Source organism: Eulemur rufifrons, chromosome 30, assembly GCF_041146395.1.
Source record: "Eulemur rufifrons isolate Redbay chromosome 30, OSU_ERuf_1, whole genome shotgun sequence".
NCBI lineage: Eukaryota > Metazoa > Chordata > Mammalia > Primates > Lemuridae > Eulemur > Eulemur rufifrons.
In genome coordinates this window covers 102,167,718-102,184,999 of record NC_091012.1, presented here as the reverse complement: position 1 = coordinate 102,184,999, position 17,282 = coordinate 102,167,718, and the positions used below count along the sequence as shown (strand labels likewise).

Genomic DNA, 17,282 nt, shown 5'->3' with positions numbered 1-17,282 from the left:
TTTTTTTTTTTTTTTTTTTTTTTTTGAGACAGGGTCTCACTCTGTCGCCCTGGGTAAAGTGCAGTAGCTTCATCGTATCTCACTGCAGCCTCAAACTCTTGGGCTCCAGCAATCCTCCTGCCTCAGCCTCCCAAGTAGCTGGGACTACAGGTGCTTGCCACGATGCCCAGCTACTTTTTCTATTTTTAGTATAGATGGGTCTCACTCTTGCTCAGGCTAGTCTCAAACTCCTGAGCTCAAGCGATCCTCCCGCCTCGGGCTCCCAGAGTGCTAGGATCACAGGCGTGAGCCACCGCGCCCGGCCCTGTTTTTAGCTATTAACAAATTCTATGGACTGAATTGGAAGGAAGAGCGCCCTCATCATGAAACAAATTGGCCAGCATCTTCATCTTGGACTTTCCAGGTTCCAGAACTGTGAGAAATTTCTGTTGTTTAAACCATCCAGTCTATGATATCTCATTATGGCAACCAGGGATGACTAAGCCAAGAAATAAAGGTACTCTGAATGTTTGTAATACAAGTCTTTGCGTAGATGTATGCCTTTAGGCAAATACTCAGAAGAGGAAAGCTCGATCACATGTGTACATTTAACTTTTTAAGACACCACCAAACTGTTTTCTACAGTTGCTATATCGTTTTACATTTCGACCAGCAGTATATTAGAGTTTCATTTCCTCTATATCTTTGGCAACACTTCGTATGGTCAGACTTAAATTTTAACCAGGATCCATAATTAATAGAAGCCAAGGAGCCTGAGGCAGAGGGAGGCTGAGCGCTCATGCTGCCTCCCACAGCCAGGCCTCCTTGGCGGCCCAGGTAGGTCACCACGCGGGTTGCGGGTCGGGGCAACAGGTACCAGACCGACGAGCCTCACCTTCTAGGCCTGGGCGGCCCGCCAGGTGAGTGCATTCCAGCGCTCAAAACGCGTCGCTGGAAGCCGTGGGTCCACCAGGAGGACCACTGGCCATGGAGCCGCGTGCAGGGGGCGCCACGGACCCTGAGGTATGGGGCAGGGGGAAGGGAGGGTGTGCATCCCCTGCCACCGTCACCCCGCCTGTCTGCTCCTCACCTTTTCCTTGAACAGGTGGTAAACAGAGCAGCTCTGGTGCCCAAGGGGCGGTGGCAGCGGGCAGGGAACCAGCGACAGGGCTGGGCTCAAGGTCCTCTACCCACACCCGAGCAAAGGGGCCGTGCACCAGACCCGGGGAGATGTGCGGGGAGGGGTCTGCCTGTGGTCACTGGGGACACCTGGGCACTCAGGGTCTGGAGTGAACGCGGGGCGGGGGGAGCTGGGGGCCCCTGTGAGGGGGAATCTGGAGGTAGGTGGGCCCTGTGGGGAAACGGGGGCGGGGGGAATTCACAGGGTAGCAGGGGTTGCCTAGGCTATCTGGAGGGGAAATTGCGGTCCCTGTGGCTACAGGGTCAGGCCGTGTTCTCTCGGGATATGTGGGGGAATCAGGGTCCCTGGAGATATCGTGGGGAAAGCCTTTGGCATCTGGGTTTATTAGGGGGCAGTTGGGGACCTGCAGACAAAAATCACAGGATGTTCGGAGGTATCCAGGACTACTGCTGTCAAATAGCTATCTCCAGGACATCTGTGGGGTAGGCGGGAGTCCACGGGCATACCCGCGATAGTCGGGGGTTGCGGGAGAGGAGAGGGACAGCGGGAGGAGCTCCGAAACTATCGAGGGAGTGGCTGGGGGGGGGTCTCAGGGTATCTTGAGATGATCATTTCTAGGTCTTCAGACGTCTAGAAGCATGGGGGTTCTCCGAGGCTCAGGGTCGGCGTTGACTTGTCCACCTCTCCCGCGCAGGCCGCGGCCCTCCCCTGCCAGCGGGCCCCAGCGCCCGGCAGCTCCTGGCGCGGCTGGACGCGCGCCCCCTGGCGGCCCGAGCTGCGGCCGACGTGGCGGCGCTGGTGCGCAGGGCCGGCGCCACCTTGCACCTGCGCCCCAAGGAGGGTGCGTGACAGGGGCGGGTCCTCCCGGGGGCGGGGGTGGCGTGGAGGTGGGTCCAGGGGTGGCGGGCCCGGGCTTCTTAGCTATTCCCCTGGGTGGGGCCGAGGGGTGTGCAATGGGAGGGCGGGGCTCTGTGGGTGCTTGCAGGGGGCGGGGCCGTGGGGTTATCCTAGTGAATTCCTTGAGGGTTATTGCAGTAGGCGAGTGTCAGATTAGTGGAGAGTGCGAGGCTGGATCCTTATTCTGGTCAACGGAGCTTCCAAAGTCATTTCTGAGGAGGCGGGGCCTGGAGAGTGCTGGGGGGCGGATACTCGGCAAAGGGGCAGGTCTGGAAAGCTAGGCAAGGGGGCGGGGCTTGAGATGTGAGGAATGGGGTGAGGATTAGAGGCTAATCAGAGGGTTTGACAAGCTCCTGGGTAGCACCCTCCAGGGTGGGTCGAAGGCTGTTGTTTGAGGGGTGGGTTCTGCGTGTTATTAGAGGGAGGTGGGGAGGTCTGTAGGATTATTCCAATGGGCGGGCCCAGGATTATTTGTTAAGGAGGCTGGGTCAGACAGACCCAGTGTGGGCTAAGTCTTTGATATGACTTGAGGGGGAGGCCGGCATGGTGGCTCATCCCTGTAATCCTAGCATTCCGGGAGGCCGAGGCGGAAGGATCGCTTGAGCTCAGGAGTTCCAGACCAGCCTGAGCAAGAGTGAGACCCCATCTCTACTAAAAGTAGAAAGAAATTAGCCAGACAACTGAAAATAGAAAACAAATTAGCCGGGCATGGTGGCGCATGCCTGTAGTCCCAGCTACTCGGGAGGCTGAGGCAGGAGGATCGCTTTAGCCCAGGAGTTTCAGGTTGCTGTGAGCTAGGCTGACACCACGGCACTCTAGCCCAGCAAGTGTGAGACTCTGTCTCAAAAAAAAAAAAAAAAAAAGATTACTAAAGGGGGTGATGTCTAGTTAAATGGTGGGCCAGTTTGTACGTGTGTTGTAGAAGGGAGGCAAGTAGATGAGGCTAGAATGTTAATTTAGGGGATGGAGTCTAGATCGTTTCTATGGTGAGTCCCTAACCACTTTCTCTGCCTCTTTTATCCCCCAGTAGTTATGGTGCTGGACTCCTACGGACAATAATGTCATGGATAGTCGCCTGCCCCACAGACTCTTTTGCCTCCCACGCAGACGTCCTAGCATGACAAATACAGTAAGGCATGAAAAACCTTGGGTACTTTTTGGAAGCTGTAAAAAGTCCAGGGCGCTGGAGACTACATTAATGAACCTTCGGGGCGAGAAGGGGGGGAAGGTGGTGGAGAAGGATGGGCATTGAAGGAGGGCAATGGACAGGGCCAGGCTGAGAATTCAGCACAAGCCCTGAGTCAATATCAAGCATTGAGAAGACTCCAAACTCTGGCGTCAGGCAGCCTGGATTCAAGTCTGACTGTGCTATAACCAGCTTCCTGACCTTTCTTTTTTTTTTTTTTAATTTTACCCAGGTAAATTCTACCCAAGCTTCCTGCTCTTTTGTTTGTCATTTTATTCTCTTTGTGAAAAGCTTAGCTACCATAATATAAAAGTATCACATATATTCATATATTAAGAATCAGAATAAAAAAATGTTAGAACCCTGTCCTCTATATTTTCCTGTAACTACCACATCACTCCAGCTTCACTTCCTGCCATCCTTCAGAACGTTTTTTCAGTCTTCAGGTCCTCTTGGAAGTAGTACTGGGCACAATCTCCTTTTTGTCTTCTTGACCACCCCTCCCCAGAGCCCCCTGTGTCTGCAGTCTTAACCACATTTATAATCCCTGATTTTCCCTACATATTTTATGAGTTCCTTGGGGGCAGGGCCTGTAACAGAGTAGGTACTCGACCAAAGTTTATTGAATAAAAAACGATTAAATGGTGGATTTTGCAAAACTTGGATATAGTCTTCCTTAATTGTATGGCAAACAAATACTTTTCTAAATGTTTGTTACTCCTGATTTTGTTTTCAGGATGCAATGAAGACAGAAAAAAGGATCTTTTCTCCCATTATATTTTCACCTCAAAATTTCGCAGTAGGATCAGGGTAGGCTGGGATGATCTCTGTGGTATATGTGAGGAGCAAGTCAGAGACCAGGTGTGAACCAGCTGAGAAGGCCAAACTCTCTCAGGGACCTCTTGCCTGAGCCTGCGTAAGCCTCTATTGCATGTACCGCCTCCGGTGGCTGCCCCAGGAAGTGATTATCACTTCAGCCATGGACAGTTTGCCTGGCAGGCAATGGAGCCAAGGGAGAAATCTGGCTGACAACACAACTAAGTGATCCATATTCACATCATTAACAATAAGAAATATCAACATCTTGAACCCTCTGATATGATGTGATTATAAGGGAATATCATCTCTGTGACATTCTTGCCAAAAACTCATAACCTCAGTCTAATCATGAGAAATCATCAGACAAATCCATATTGAGGGACGTTCTACAAAATAAATGAAGTATACTTTTCAAAAGTGTTAAATGTCGTGAAAGACAAAGAACAATTGAGGAAGTTTCCTAGACCGGAGGAGACAAAACAGTCATTACACTTATTTTGCAATGTGTGGTCCTAGATTGAATCCCAGAACAGAAAATGGTCTATAGTTTAGTTAAGAGTATCACACCAATGTTAATTTACTGATTTTGATAATTATACTATTGTTCTATTAAATGTTTAAGGGGATTTGGATAAAAGGTATATAGGAATTCTCTGTACTATTTTTGCAATATTTCTTTAAATCTAAGGTTATTTCTAAATAAAAATTTAAATAATGTATATTGAAAACCAGAGTAGCTTTACCACTGAAATTCTGGGACCCATCCCAGATGACCAGGGCTTCTAGGCCTGGAAACATGGCCACAGGACTGACTGAATAATGGGCTGCCTGTTTTCAAGACCATTCTCCAAACCACCATACTATTCAACTTTCCAAAACATATGACTATGTCCTTATTTCATTTAATTATATTTATAGCTTTGCATTTAAAGGCTCTAGCATATAACTTCCACCCAAGGCATGTGCTATAATTTACCCCATTCCCTTCTGTTTATCATTTAGGTGGTCTTCTAACTTTTGCCACAATAAATAATACAATGATGAATCTCATATAAAAATCATTTTACAGCCAGGTGCCATGGCTCAGGCCTGTAATCCCATCACTTTGGGAGGCCAAGGAGGGAGGATCCCTTGAGGCCAGAAGTTCGAGACCAACTTGAGCAACATAGTGAGACTCTGTCTCTACAAAAAGATTTTAAAAATTAGCCAGGCCGGCCGGGCGAGGTGGCTCACGCCTGTAATCCTAGCACTCTGGGAGGCCGAGGCGGGTGGATCGCTCGAGGTCAGGAGTTCGAGACCAGCCTGAGCAAGAGTGAGACCCTGTCTCTACTAAAAATAGAAAGAAATTATATGGACAACTAAAATATATATATACAAAAAATTAGCTGGGCATGGTGGCGCATGCCTGTAGTCCCAGCTACTCGGGAGGCTGAGGCAGTAGGATCGCTTAAGCCCAGGAGTTTGAGGTTGCTGTGAACTAGACTGACGCCACGGCACTCACTCTAGCCCGGGCAACAGAGTGAGACTCTGTCTCAAAAAAAAAAAAAAAAATTAGCCAGATGTGGTGGCATGTGCCTGTAGTCCCAGCTACTCAGGAGGCTGAGGCAGGAGGATCACTTGAGCCCAGGAGTTTGAGGTTGCAGTGAGCTATGATCACACACCACTGCACTCCAGCCTGGGTGACAGAGTGAGAGACTGTCTCTAAAAAAAAAAAATGTTTTATACATCTTTGATGATTTCCTTGGGATGAATCTGTAGCAGAATTATAGTATTTCTTCTTGTGACTATTTGTCAAAATATCTGTCTTGTACTTTACAAACACTTAAGGTCCTACACAAGAGAGATCTGTCTCATTAATTTGTTACTGAACCCAAAAGGGATCTGGCCTAAGTCTGGTTACTCACTGCACAGAACGCCAATTATTGAGACAATGAGGATTGCCAAGGAAGAAAGGCATTTTTAATATGAATGACATCAGCCAGGAGAATGGGAGAGGCAGCCTCAAATCTGTCCTCCCAACTGACTGAGGGCAAGGACTTTTATAGTGGGGTTTGAAGTCATGGAGTCTTCAGGTGGTCTAATTCAAGAGTCAGCTGTTGGTGATGGATGGTGAGTCGTTAGTCCTGTGGAGAAGTTAGTTAAGTCTGCTCCTTAGGCTTAACTTGTTTGAAAATCTGAGGTACTGGGGACAGAACAAAAAAATGACTTAGGGAGGGGGCCATTTTGCAAGACCAATTACAAAACAAAAAAAATTTTGAGACAGGGTCTTGCTCTGTCACCCAAACTGGAGTGCAGTGGCGTGATCATAGCTCACTGCCACCTTGAATTCCTGGGTTCAAGTGATCCTCCCACCTCAGCCTCCTGAATAGCTGGGACTACAGGCGTGCGCCACTGCATCTGGCTAATTTTAAACATTTTTTTGTAGAGATGGGGTCTCCCTATGTTGCCCAGGCTGGACTCAAACTCCTGGCCTCAAGCGATCCTCCCACCTTCGCCTCCCAACGTGCTGGGATTACAGGTATGAGGCACCATGCCTGGCCTGAATTATAAATCCTTGAATTCTTAGTAACTGGCACTCACAATATGTTCAATGTTGCTGTATTTTTAAAATATCCATTTAAGTATCACTGTTCCCCACTGGCCTCTAGGAAAAAGGAGTGCTTTGTCAAGTATAAAAATCTGGCATTAGTAGACACCATTTCATGTCTATTATTTAGACATGTATGCAACTGACGCTCACTGATAATAGTTTTTGTAAGACGAGGATTCGCGGTGCACTCTGTTGCCTAGGCTAGAGTGCCGTGGCATCAGCCTAGCTCACAGCAACCTCCAACTCCTGGGTTCAAGCAATCCTCCTGCCTCAGCCTCCTGAGTAGCTGGGACTACAGGCATGTGCCACCATGCCCAGCTAATGTTTTCTACATATTTTTAGTTGTCCAGCTAATTTCTTTCTATTTTTAGTAGAGACGGGGGTCTCGCTCTTGCTCAGGCTGGTCTCGAACTCCTGACCTCAAGCGATCCTCCCGCCTCGGCCTCCCAGAGTGCTAGGATTACAGGCGTGAGCCACCGCGCCCAGCCGATTTTTTCTTCATGGTTTATTTTATCAACACTTCCCACATCGGTAGGATACAGTAAGGTGCACACAGTAGGCGCTCAATAAATACTTGTCAAACACCTACACGAAGGAACGAAGGAACGAAGGAACGAACACCCAGCGAGAATGAATCCTCCTACCACGCCTACCTCCCTGAAGAACTACATTTCCCTATGTGCACGGCTCGACGCACTTCTCTGAAACTTAAAGGAGCGACAACTACTTCCTACGGCCCCTTGTCCGCCCTCGCCCCTAGTGCCGCAGTGCTTTGTGGGAAATGTCGTTCCTGCGCTCGTGGGCCCGCCCCTGGCGAGATGAGGCAAAACTAAACTTCCCGGCTGGCAGTGCACTGGCCGGGGAAAAGGGGCAAGATGGCGGACGCTGAAGGCCGTGTTTTGCAGCTAGCGGCAACTTCCACCGCCCCAATTTCATTCGGCTTCACTCGCACGTCCTCTCGGAGGCGGCTGGCAGACCCGGGAGATGGTGCGGGCCCAGCCCCGGAGGAGAAGGATTTCTTGAATACTGTGGAAGGAAGAGAGCTGCAGAGGTGAAGCGCCGGGTCTTTCACTCCGTGGATATCGGTGCGGTGGGCGCAAGCAGGAGGGAGGAATCTGAGTTGTTTGTGTTGGTGACAGTGGCCTGGAAAGTCTGAAGCACGGCCTGAGGAAATTCGTGGAGGCAAGAAGGCGGAAGTTTGTAGGAGAGGTGGGGAAATTGGGCTTGATGGCCGTGGGGATTAAGAGAGCACGTATACCTGAGAGGGAGTGTCTTTAGGGCTTGGGGCCACTTAGGTGTGTGCGCTCTGAGAGAGAAAGGAGGGGAGAATGTCAGGACCTCTAATGTCTCAACGGAAGCGGTGGGGCTTTATATAGGGAACGGGATGGAGCTTCAGATTCAGGTTGATGGAGCCATCCTCATCTTAATTAGGAGAGGAAAGTCTGAGGGAGGGACTTCCAGATGCGAATCAGCCGTCTAGGAGACTGTTCTGGAGCCTGGAGCTGGGGAAAGGTGAAGATGGTGATTTGGGAGTCATTGAGGAAGCCAGTCTTAGGATGAACAGAGGGTCCAGGAATGAGTTCTCAAAGACACTGACATTTAAGATATGCGCAGGGGAAGGCATGTCACTATCAGAGACATAAGAGGGCCAGACAGGAGAACGGAGGACATGGTCCATGGGTCTAGTGGTGAGTTTGGCTCTTGTGTTTTCTCTGAATGAACGAGTGTGGCTCAGCACCCATTGACCCTGTCGCTCTCCTAAACCTCACCCCTCTGTGTCCACATTAGTGTGAAGCCCTCAGAAGCCCCAAAGGAAGTCATCATCCCTTTGATCCAGAATGGCCATCGCAGGCAGCCACCGGCACAGCCCCCTGGGCCATCCACGGTTACTGGGACCTTGGTGGATGAGATGCTGTCCCAGGCTGTGAAGGAGATAATTGAGGGTGAGTGATCCCCCTTTACCATGTCTCAGTGAAGGAAGAAGAGGAAGAAGGTGGAAGGATAGGATGGAACCTCATTGCTCCCTCCCATTCTTCCCTTAGAATCCAAGAAGTCTCTGGAGGAGAGAGAGAATACGGGTATCGACCCCACGCTCGCTATCCCCATGATCCAGAAAGGATGCACCCCCAACAGGGAAGGGACAGACAGCGAACCCCAGGCTGAGACAGTGAGCTGGCCCCTCACCCCCCTCCTGCCCCAGCCTTTGCCCTGTCTGCCAAGCTTTCCTCTCTGCACACGGCAGGGAATGTCTCTGTGTGTGCTAGAGGCCTGCTGCCTATCCCTCCCTTCTGCTATCCTGTTTGGGAACATTAACAAATAAATCTGGATACTGGGATGTGAAAAAAGTACTTGAATCCTGGGATTATCTGAATGAGATGGGGAGCAAAGGGAACAGGAAATGTGAAGGCTCTGAAGGTAGACACTGCTTAGAGTGTTTGAGGAACAGCAAGGAGACCAATGTGGCTGGAGTGGAATGAATGAGGGGGAGGGGTAGTAGATGAAATCAGAAAGGAGATGCAGGGGGCTAGACCAGTCAGGGCCTTGTGGGCCACGGTGAGGACTTTGGGTTGTACTCTGAGTGAGATGAGGGCCATGGGCAGCCCCTGAGCAGAAAAGGGACATGACTTACGGTTTGACAGGATCCCTCTGGCTGCTGTGAGCAGAAAAGACTAACAAGGGAGGGTAGAAGCAAGGGGACTAGTAGTCCAGGCTAGAGATGATGGGGACTCAGACCAAAGTGGTGGGAATGAGGCCTAGAAGGATAGGTAGGGTTTAGTGGGAGAGGGAAGAACAGAGTGAGTACTCGTAATGGCAGCAGCAGCCCAAGCAATGGCACGGTGGCAGGAAGTCATTGTGGTGTTTATCTGTCAGTGAAGCAACTTGTGTGTCTGGTGCAAATGTGAAGGATTGAAAGAGTAATGATGGGAGGTGACAACAGGAGAGGTAAGAGGTGTGTCCACAGAAGTAACCAAGTCTGTCTTTCATCCCCACAGAACCCACTCTTTACCTCTTCATTCATAAATTTTTTTACAGTGCTCCTTTGGGGCCTAGTTCTCCTAGAGCCCCACACCACCCTCTTTCTACCTAACTGTTCTCATCAGCCTTCAGATATGCTCTTGTTTCCTTTATCTTTAACAAAAAAAGACATCCTCACTTGACTCTTCAGCCTGTTCCAGCTTTGGCCTCATTTCTCTAATTTTTACCCCTACAAACCTCCTCCTGCAGCTTTTTACATCTCAGTTGAGCACAGTTCTATCTGTCCTTCTTCTCTCTCAGCTTAAAAACCTTGGAATCATCCTTGACTCGCCTCTTTATTTCATACCCCGTACACAATCTGTCAGTATAATCCTATCATCTCTCTTTTCAAGATAACACCCAGAATCTGACCACTTGTCACCATCACCACTGCCACCACGCTGGGCTGAGCTGCCAGCATCTCAACCCGGACTATTGCAGTAACTTCCTCACTGGTCCCTCTCCGGGCTCCCACCTGACTCAGGGTCCTCCAACTCCTGCCCAGCTCTCCTGATTAGTCTCTTACCCACCCTTCTCTGCCTCCACGTCTCAGTTTCAGTCATGTTGACTTTCATGATACTCTTCAAACATACCAAGTCTTGTCCTGCCTCAGGACCTTTGCTCTTACTGTTCTCTGCTTGGAATACTTTACCTTCTCACACCCTCAGGGTTCCCTCTGTCATATCCTGGTTGCTGCTTAAATGTCAACTCAGTGGCTATCCCTCTGCATCCCCTTAACCTGTTTGTTTTTCTTTATATAACTTATCACCACCTGACATATCATGTTTTCTGTATTTTATTTATTGTGTGTCTCCACAACTAGAATGTAACTAGAATGTAAGCCCCACCAGGACAGGGGGTTTTGTCTGTTTTGGTCACTTGCTTTATCCCCAGCACCCAGAACAGTACTTGCCACAGATTGGGTGCTTTAGAAATATTTGTTGAAGGACTGGAGTAAAGTGAGGAATGGTAGGTGACAGGAAATCAAAACTCCCCCTTGAGCTGACTGGAGCAGAAGCATGGAGGGTTGATAGCAAGATAGCAAGTACACTTCCAACAGAGGGCCAGGCATTGGCAAAGCCTGACCCTCCTTCCTGTGTTTGACCCACAGATGCCAGAGGAGGCAGATTACGAGGCAGTGCCTGTGGAGGCCTACGGAATGGCCATGCTGCGGGGTATGGGTTGGAAACCTGGCGAGGGCATTGGCCGCACCTTCAATCAGTGAGTTCTGGGATAGGGGTGAGGGGACAGACAGATCGGGCCATGAACAAGATCCCCATGCTTACTGCCAACCCAGAACCATCCAGGCAGGGAGGGAGGATACATTACCACCCTAATGAATCCAGTATCCCCTTTCACTACTGTTCCAAACTCCTATTTGCCCTTTGAAACTCCATCTGGGGGCCAGGCATGGTAGCTCACACCTGTAATCCCAGCACTTTGGGAGGGTGAGGTAGGAGGATCGCTTGAGGCCAGGAGTTTGAGATCAGCCCAGGTAACATAGCAAGACCCCGTCTCTACAAAAAATTAAAAATGAAAAAATAGGCTGGGCACAGTGGTACACGCCTGTAGTCCCAGCTACTCAGGAGGCTGAGGCCAGGAGGTCAAGGCTGCAGTGAGCTATGATCGCACCACTGCACTCCAGTCTGGGTGATAGAGCCAGACCCTGTCTCTAAAACAAACCAACAAAAAAACTCCGTAATAGGATCCCATTTATGTAAAGTTTGTCTCTCTGGGCATCAGTCTTCTCATCTGAAAACTGGGGATAATAATACTGACTTCACAGGGATGTTGTGAGAGTTAAATGAGATCATACACATAAAGCACATACAGTGGGGGCCTCAAGAAATCACAGACTAAACATTTGCTGTCATCATGTGGCCTTATAACCCCTTTCTTCGCAATTGCAAACTCCAAAGAATTCTGAAAAGCAAACATTTTTTTTCATAAACCATTTGACAGCCAAACATGACCTGAGTTGGCATTGAGCATGTATAATGTTTCCGGCTTTGTGTGAATATTCATATGATTTCCCCTGTAGAAATATTAGTGTATTCGGTTACAGCAATCTGCCTCTGGTCCCCACTGTGATATTATGTAATAGTTGGTATATGCAGCATGTTATTAGTTTGACCCAAATGAAATTGCCATTTCTGTAGGTTAAAAACAGTCCTAATATGAGATTGGAAAGGGTATTTTTGAAAATATTGATGGGTGGGATGTGGGCAGTGGGGAGGGGAATGAGGCGTTGGAGACTATTGTACCACCCCGCCCTCAGCAAGCCCATATTCTGCCCTACAGGGTAGTGAAGCCCCGGTTCAACTCACTGAGGCCCAAGGGGTTAGGTCTGGGCGCCAACCTGACCGCGGCCCAGGCCTTGACCCCGACCGGCTCCTCCCACGTGCCAAGGCCAGATAAGGAGCAAGAGAATGACAAGGAGGACCAGCCTCAAGCACTGGTGCCTGGAGGAGCTGTGGTGGTCCTTTCTGGCCCTCACAGAGGCCTGTATGGGAAGGTAAGGAAGCAAGATATCCCAGGCAGCAGGGACAGGGCAGGTTGGTTTGAGGGCAAGAGGGAAGAATTTGGTTTGGGGTAGAAGGGCTGGTAGTCCTCGTCTTTTAGGCCTGCCTGGCCCACTGCCTCACTAGGTAACCATGACCACATCCTGGGCCTTTCTGAGCCTCAGTTCCCAACTAAAAGAGAAAGAATGCCATATTCCACAAGTCCCTGAGGATTAAATGCTCAAAGGCTATCCACGCAAGCCCCATAGTCTGCTGAAGGAAACATAGGAACCAGGCCCAGTCCCAGTCTGGTGGGAAGACACACGAATCAGGCCTATTGGAGGTAAGGGGTAGACAGCTTGGTCTTAGGAATGCTGGTGGAGTCCACAACCCCTGCCTCACTTCTTCCCTCAACACTGTAGGTGGAAGGCCTTGATCCTGACAATGTCCGGGCCATGGTGCGTCTGGCTGCCGGGAGCCGCGTGGTGACTGTTAGTGAGTACTGCCTGCGGTCTGTCTCCCAGCAGGAGTTTGACAAGAACTCCTTGGATCTCAGTGGTGAGCCTCTTGCATAGCTGGGGGAGTTGGAGAAGCATTCCTGGGGGTGGCAGGGCCCGGCTCGTGGGGTGGGTTTAAGATCTGCAGGGGGGGAAGGCAGCCGTCTGCTTGGCAGGGATGACTCCCAGTTAGAGGTCAGGCAGTGAGAGTGGACATGCATGGCTTACTCTGGCTGAAGAAAGGTTGATGTCGTGCCCCTGAGTCCGTAGCCTGTCTCTGAGGGGGAAGAAACAGGTGCAGAAACCAATTCCTGCCCTCTCGGAGTTTTTGTCTGTTTCGGGTGGTGAACCTCTCTTTTGCTAGGGAGTGAGAACTGCTAGGATTAGGATGTGACCTAGGAAAAAGGAACTCTAGGCAGGCAGAATGGCCCAGGAGAAGCTGTGTCAGTAGGATGGGGCAGTTTGGCAGATGAGTGCAGACAGAGCTCTCTAGGACTTGCTAGCCCACACTAGGTGAGCACTGTCAGTGTGGGCTTGGGCGGCTGGGGGAGGCTGCCTGAAGGAGGCCAGATGGTTGAGAGGTGGGGGAGAGGCATTCTGCTAGCCCAGGCGAAGGCATGATGGTGAGAAGGGGCACTTTGATAGGTGGGAGATGGCCCTGGGCTGAGGTGTGGCCTTGGAAGGAAAGGGCAGTAAGACACTGAGGCTCTTCTCTGGTTCTCCCCACACCCCCTGGAACAGGCCAGGTGTGCAAAACTTTTCCAGTGCAACAGAATGGGACACCCTCATCATGGAAGGTCCTCCGGGATCAGGACCTACATGTCCAGCAAGAGAACTCAAAGAGGAAGCGGAAAGACCTTCCAGACCGGTGGGACCCTGGGCATGTGGGATGGGGGAAGCAGGCAGAGGTGTGGGTAGGTTCAAGCAGCCAGGGAAGGCTTCCAGGACAAGGCAGGCGCATAGAAGGAGCTAGGAATGGCATCATGGGTGGGTTTCATGGCGTAGGCAAAGGTAGGGCAACTGGCAGGTGCATCTGATGAAGAACTAAGCCTGGTGCTGTCCCCTCTCCACAGACAGGATGGGCGTGCAGCCAAGAGTGGGAAAGTGGCCCCCAGGAGTCAGCACTGGTTGCACAGGGACCTGCGAGTACGGTTTGTGAACAAGCTGCACAAAGGTGGCCGGTATTACAACACCAAGGTGAGAACCCTACAGCCTGGGTCCCCTTCCTCCCTCGGAACTGAGCCCCCTTAACTCTTTAACCCCTCACATCCCGCTGACTTGTCTCCCCAGATGACGATTGAAGATGTCCTGAGTCCAGATACCTGTGTGTGTCGGACAGATGAAGGCAGAGTCCTGGAAGGTGAGTCTAAACAGTGGCAGCTGGGGCATTCCCATCCTGGAGGCTGTTCGAGAAAGGTGTCTTAGGACAAGAGCCTAGCCTAGGCAAGGCTGGGAGGTCGGGCAGAGTTTAGGTCCTTTGCAAGGCTTAGCACCCTCTTATAGAACATTAGACACTTCCATGATGGTGATTATCTGAGCCCCACTTGCCCATCTGTCAAATTAGCGTGGAAGTTACTGTTTCTCCCTCTTGTGGTGAGGGTGTGTATTGAGCTCCCAATGCAGGGCAGAGCTTACAACATGCCCACAATAACTGGGGGAGTTATATTAACACGACCCCTGTATGTAAATGTTGCCTTTATGATAATTATTTCTGTGACCTTCTCTTTAGGTTTCCTCGTCTGTGAAATGGGTGTGGTGGGATTCCATTTGTCAACAGGGTGTAGAGTGGCTCCAGGGAAATAGGAAAGGCCCTTTCAACAGAACCCTGGCTGGGCTGGCCCTTGCTGCAGGCCTCATTCCCTTCTCCCTCATCTGTAGGCCTGAGGGAAGACATGCTGGAGACCCTGGTTCCCAAGTTAGAGGGCGACTGTGTGATGGTGGTACTCGGCCCACACACTGGAAAGGTGAGTCACAGACCTGGAAGTGGAAGTTTGGAGGTTATTCAGGGGCTGTCCCAGGGACTGGGCTGGCCTTGCTGCTTGCTGACTCCACCCTACCCCTACTCCAGGTGGGACATCTGATGGGCCTGGACAAATCACGGAGCCGGGCTTTGGTGCAGCTGCGGAGAGAAAATCAGGTGGTGGAGCTTCACTACGATGCTGTCTGCCAGTACATGGGCCCTAATGACACAGATGAAGACTGACCCACGAGATCATTCCTGTCCCCCAGGCGATTATCTGTTTTATACAGTATGAGAAAGTTGCCTTCGAGAAGGTGGGAAGATAATTGTTCCATCCTCTGCTTGCGCTACAGTCCTGGGACAGGAACAGAGGAAATGGATGGACCAGAAGGGAGACTAGAGAGAAACCCAATATTTACCAGTATTTAGTGTATAATAAAAACCATTTTAGATACTTAGTAGAAAGATGAAATCATAAGTGGTGTGCTGAACTGGGAGTTAAGGTAGGAACCATTTCATTTTTCAGCCTCACCTTTCTGCTCGGGGTGCAGGACCAGTTAAAGGACTCATTCGGTCATGAGCTCACTCTTGGGGTATAGAAACTATGAAATCTGGCCCCTGAGCAGATGCTATGGAATCTGGAATGCCACATCTCTGAACAACTTCCTGAGCCAGAACTCCAGCAGCGGAGTCTGCTTTCATTCGTGGTTTAGAGCAGATCCCAGAGAATATCCTGAGCTGGTGTGGGGAGTTAGAAGAAGGGAGGCTTCTGCCCACAAATAGGATATGTTTTGTTTGTTTTTTAGAGACAGAGTCTCACTCTGTTGCCCCGTTGCCCCGTTGCCCCATCTAGAGTGCAGTGGTGTCATCATTGCTCACTGTAACCTCACGCTCCTGGGCTCAATTGATTCTCCTGCCTCAACCTCCTGAGTAGCTGGGTCTACCAGTGTGTGCCACCAGGAGTACAGCCACTGCACCTGGCCCAGATGGGATATGTTAGCCTTAATTTCCAAATGAGCCAGGTCATTTCTGGGCCATCATTTTAGTCCCAAAACTGGCATGCAGGTAAAAATTTTCCTCTGTCTTGGGTAGAATTTCTCTAGTTGCTCCAGGTAACTATATTCTCAAAAAGGTTATCATCAGAAAATTCTCAACCGTTTTCCTGTTTAATGGCCTGAGATGCAAAATCAATGAGGGAAGTCAGAGCTTCAGACACAGTTGTTTCTAAATCATCCCCAGTATCTAAGTCACTGATGTAATATCAGATATTTGAGTTAGAAAAAGGCCATGGGTACAAACTCCTGACAGGTCAGGACATGACAGAGTGCTGGAGAATTGAAACACTTACCCCTAGACCAGAAGCATAAAGGTAAATTGCTGGCCGGGTGCCATGGCTCTCACCTGTAATCCTAGCACTCGGGGAGGCGGAGGCGGGAGGATGGCTTGAGCTCAGGAATTCGAGACCAGCCTGAGCAGGAGCGAGACCCCCGTCTCTACAAAAAATAGAAAAATTATCTGGGTGTCATGTTGTGCACCTATGGTCCCAGCTACTTGGGAGGCTGTGGCAGTAGTATCGCTTGAGCCCAGAAGTTTGAGGTTGCTGTGAGCTATGATGACAACACTGCACCCTAGCCAGGGTGACAGAGCAAGACCCTGTCTCAAAAAAAAAAAAAAAAAAGGTAAATTGTTGTCCCTGCTGAGCAGAGGGAAACTGCTGTTTATAGAGAAAAACAAGGAGTTGCCAAGCTCAGTGGCCATGTGCCCAGTAAGGGATGATTTAGAAAAACCTTCCAATATAGTAACCATGACATGTAATACAGTTGCCACAGGCCAATTTAATTTATCCCTAATTAATTTCAGAATGCATCTGTTTTCAAGATTGGCCAAATAAGGTGGTTACAGCAGACAGTGGGGTGCAAATCCCCACCCACAGTCCTCCAGTTCTCCAGTCCTAATTGGGATTGCACACACGGCCCTGGGAATTCCAGCCTGGCTTGTATTTTTAATCTCGGGGGCCGGGGCTTGCAGGGAGGTCTAATTTGTCACATCTGGTAGTCAGTTTCCTATGCTATATGTGCTTTCACCCAGTCAAGAAGGCCTCCTCCTTTCTCCAAATCATAATAAACCAGTTTTGGTAAATACCCTCGAGAAGGGCTAAAAGCTCCCCAGGGAATGGCGCTGGTCTATTTGTGTTCGCCTTGTAACATGGCATACCCTAGCCATGGCAGACATTCCCTCTGTCTCTTCCATGTGCCACAATACTAAAATAGATCTTTCATCAGCTTCAGATTTCCTGGAATTAATCTTTCTACTGATCCTGCATTTGAAAATGGGGCCTGAAGTTCTTGAATATGGTCCTTTGTCCAGAATACCTAGCCCTAGGCAGAGCACCTGGTCTCCCCGACTGAACGTTGGGGTTTTTTGTGCTTCCCCTTGAGAGGAGCCCTCCTGATCCCTCATTTTGAGAGGGGCTCCTTACGTTCAGAGAAGGGTGGACAATATAAGGAGGCTTTCCCAATCTGCCCCTTATTCACACTGCACAAACAAAGACTTGTTTCTAAAGACGTTTGGAAACTGCGCAGTTTGCTCCCAACTTGCTGCCTGGCATCTGCCTGCTGCCAGGGTTGCTCCTGTGGCAGTGGTTACTGCAGCAACAGCTCCTGTGAGCCCAGGAATTCTCCACAGGCCACTCACAAG

The 17,282-nt window shown here is 50.0% G+C and overlaps 1 protein-coding gene across 1 annotated transcript; it reads left to right on the top strand.

Annotated features, from left to right (window-relative positions):
• Positions 1 to 7,474: 7,474 nt before the first annotated feature.
• On the top strand, positions 7,475 to 16,846 carry GPKOW (G-patch domain and KOW motifs). Its single transcript, XM_069462928.1, has 11 exons — positions 7,475 to 7,663; positions 8,401 to 8,555; positions 8,655 to 8,779; positions 10,739 to 10,848; positions 11,929 to 12,142; positions 12,551 to 12,683; positions 13,391 to 13,493; positions 13,699 to 13,822; positions 13,916 to 13,985; positions 14,504 to 14,589; positions 14,694 to 16,846. Exons 1-11 carry the CDS (start codon positions 7,488 to 7,490, stop codon positions 14,826 to 14,828), a joined length of 1,431 nt encoding a protein of 476 aa, XP_069319029.1. The 5' UTR covers positions 7,475 to 7,487; the 3' UTR covers positions 14,829 to 16,846.
• The last annotated feature ends 436 nt before the right edge of the window (positions 16,847 to 17,282 follow it).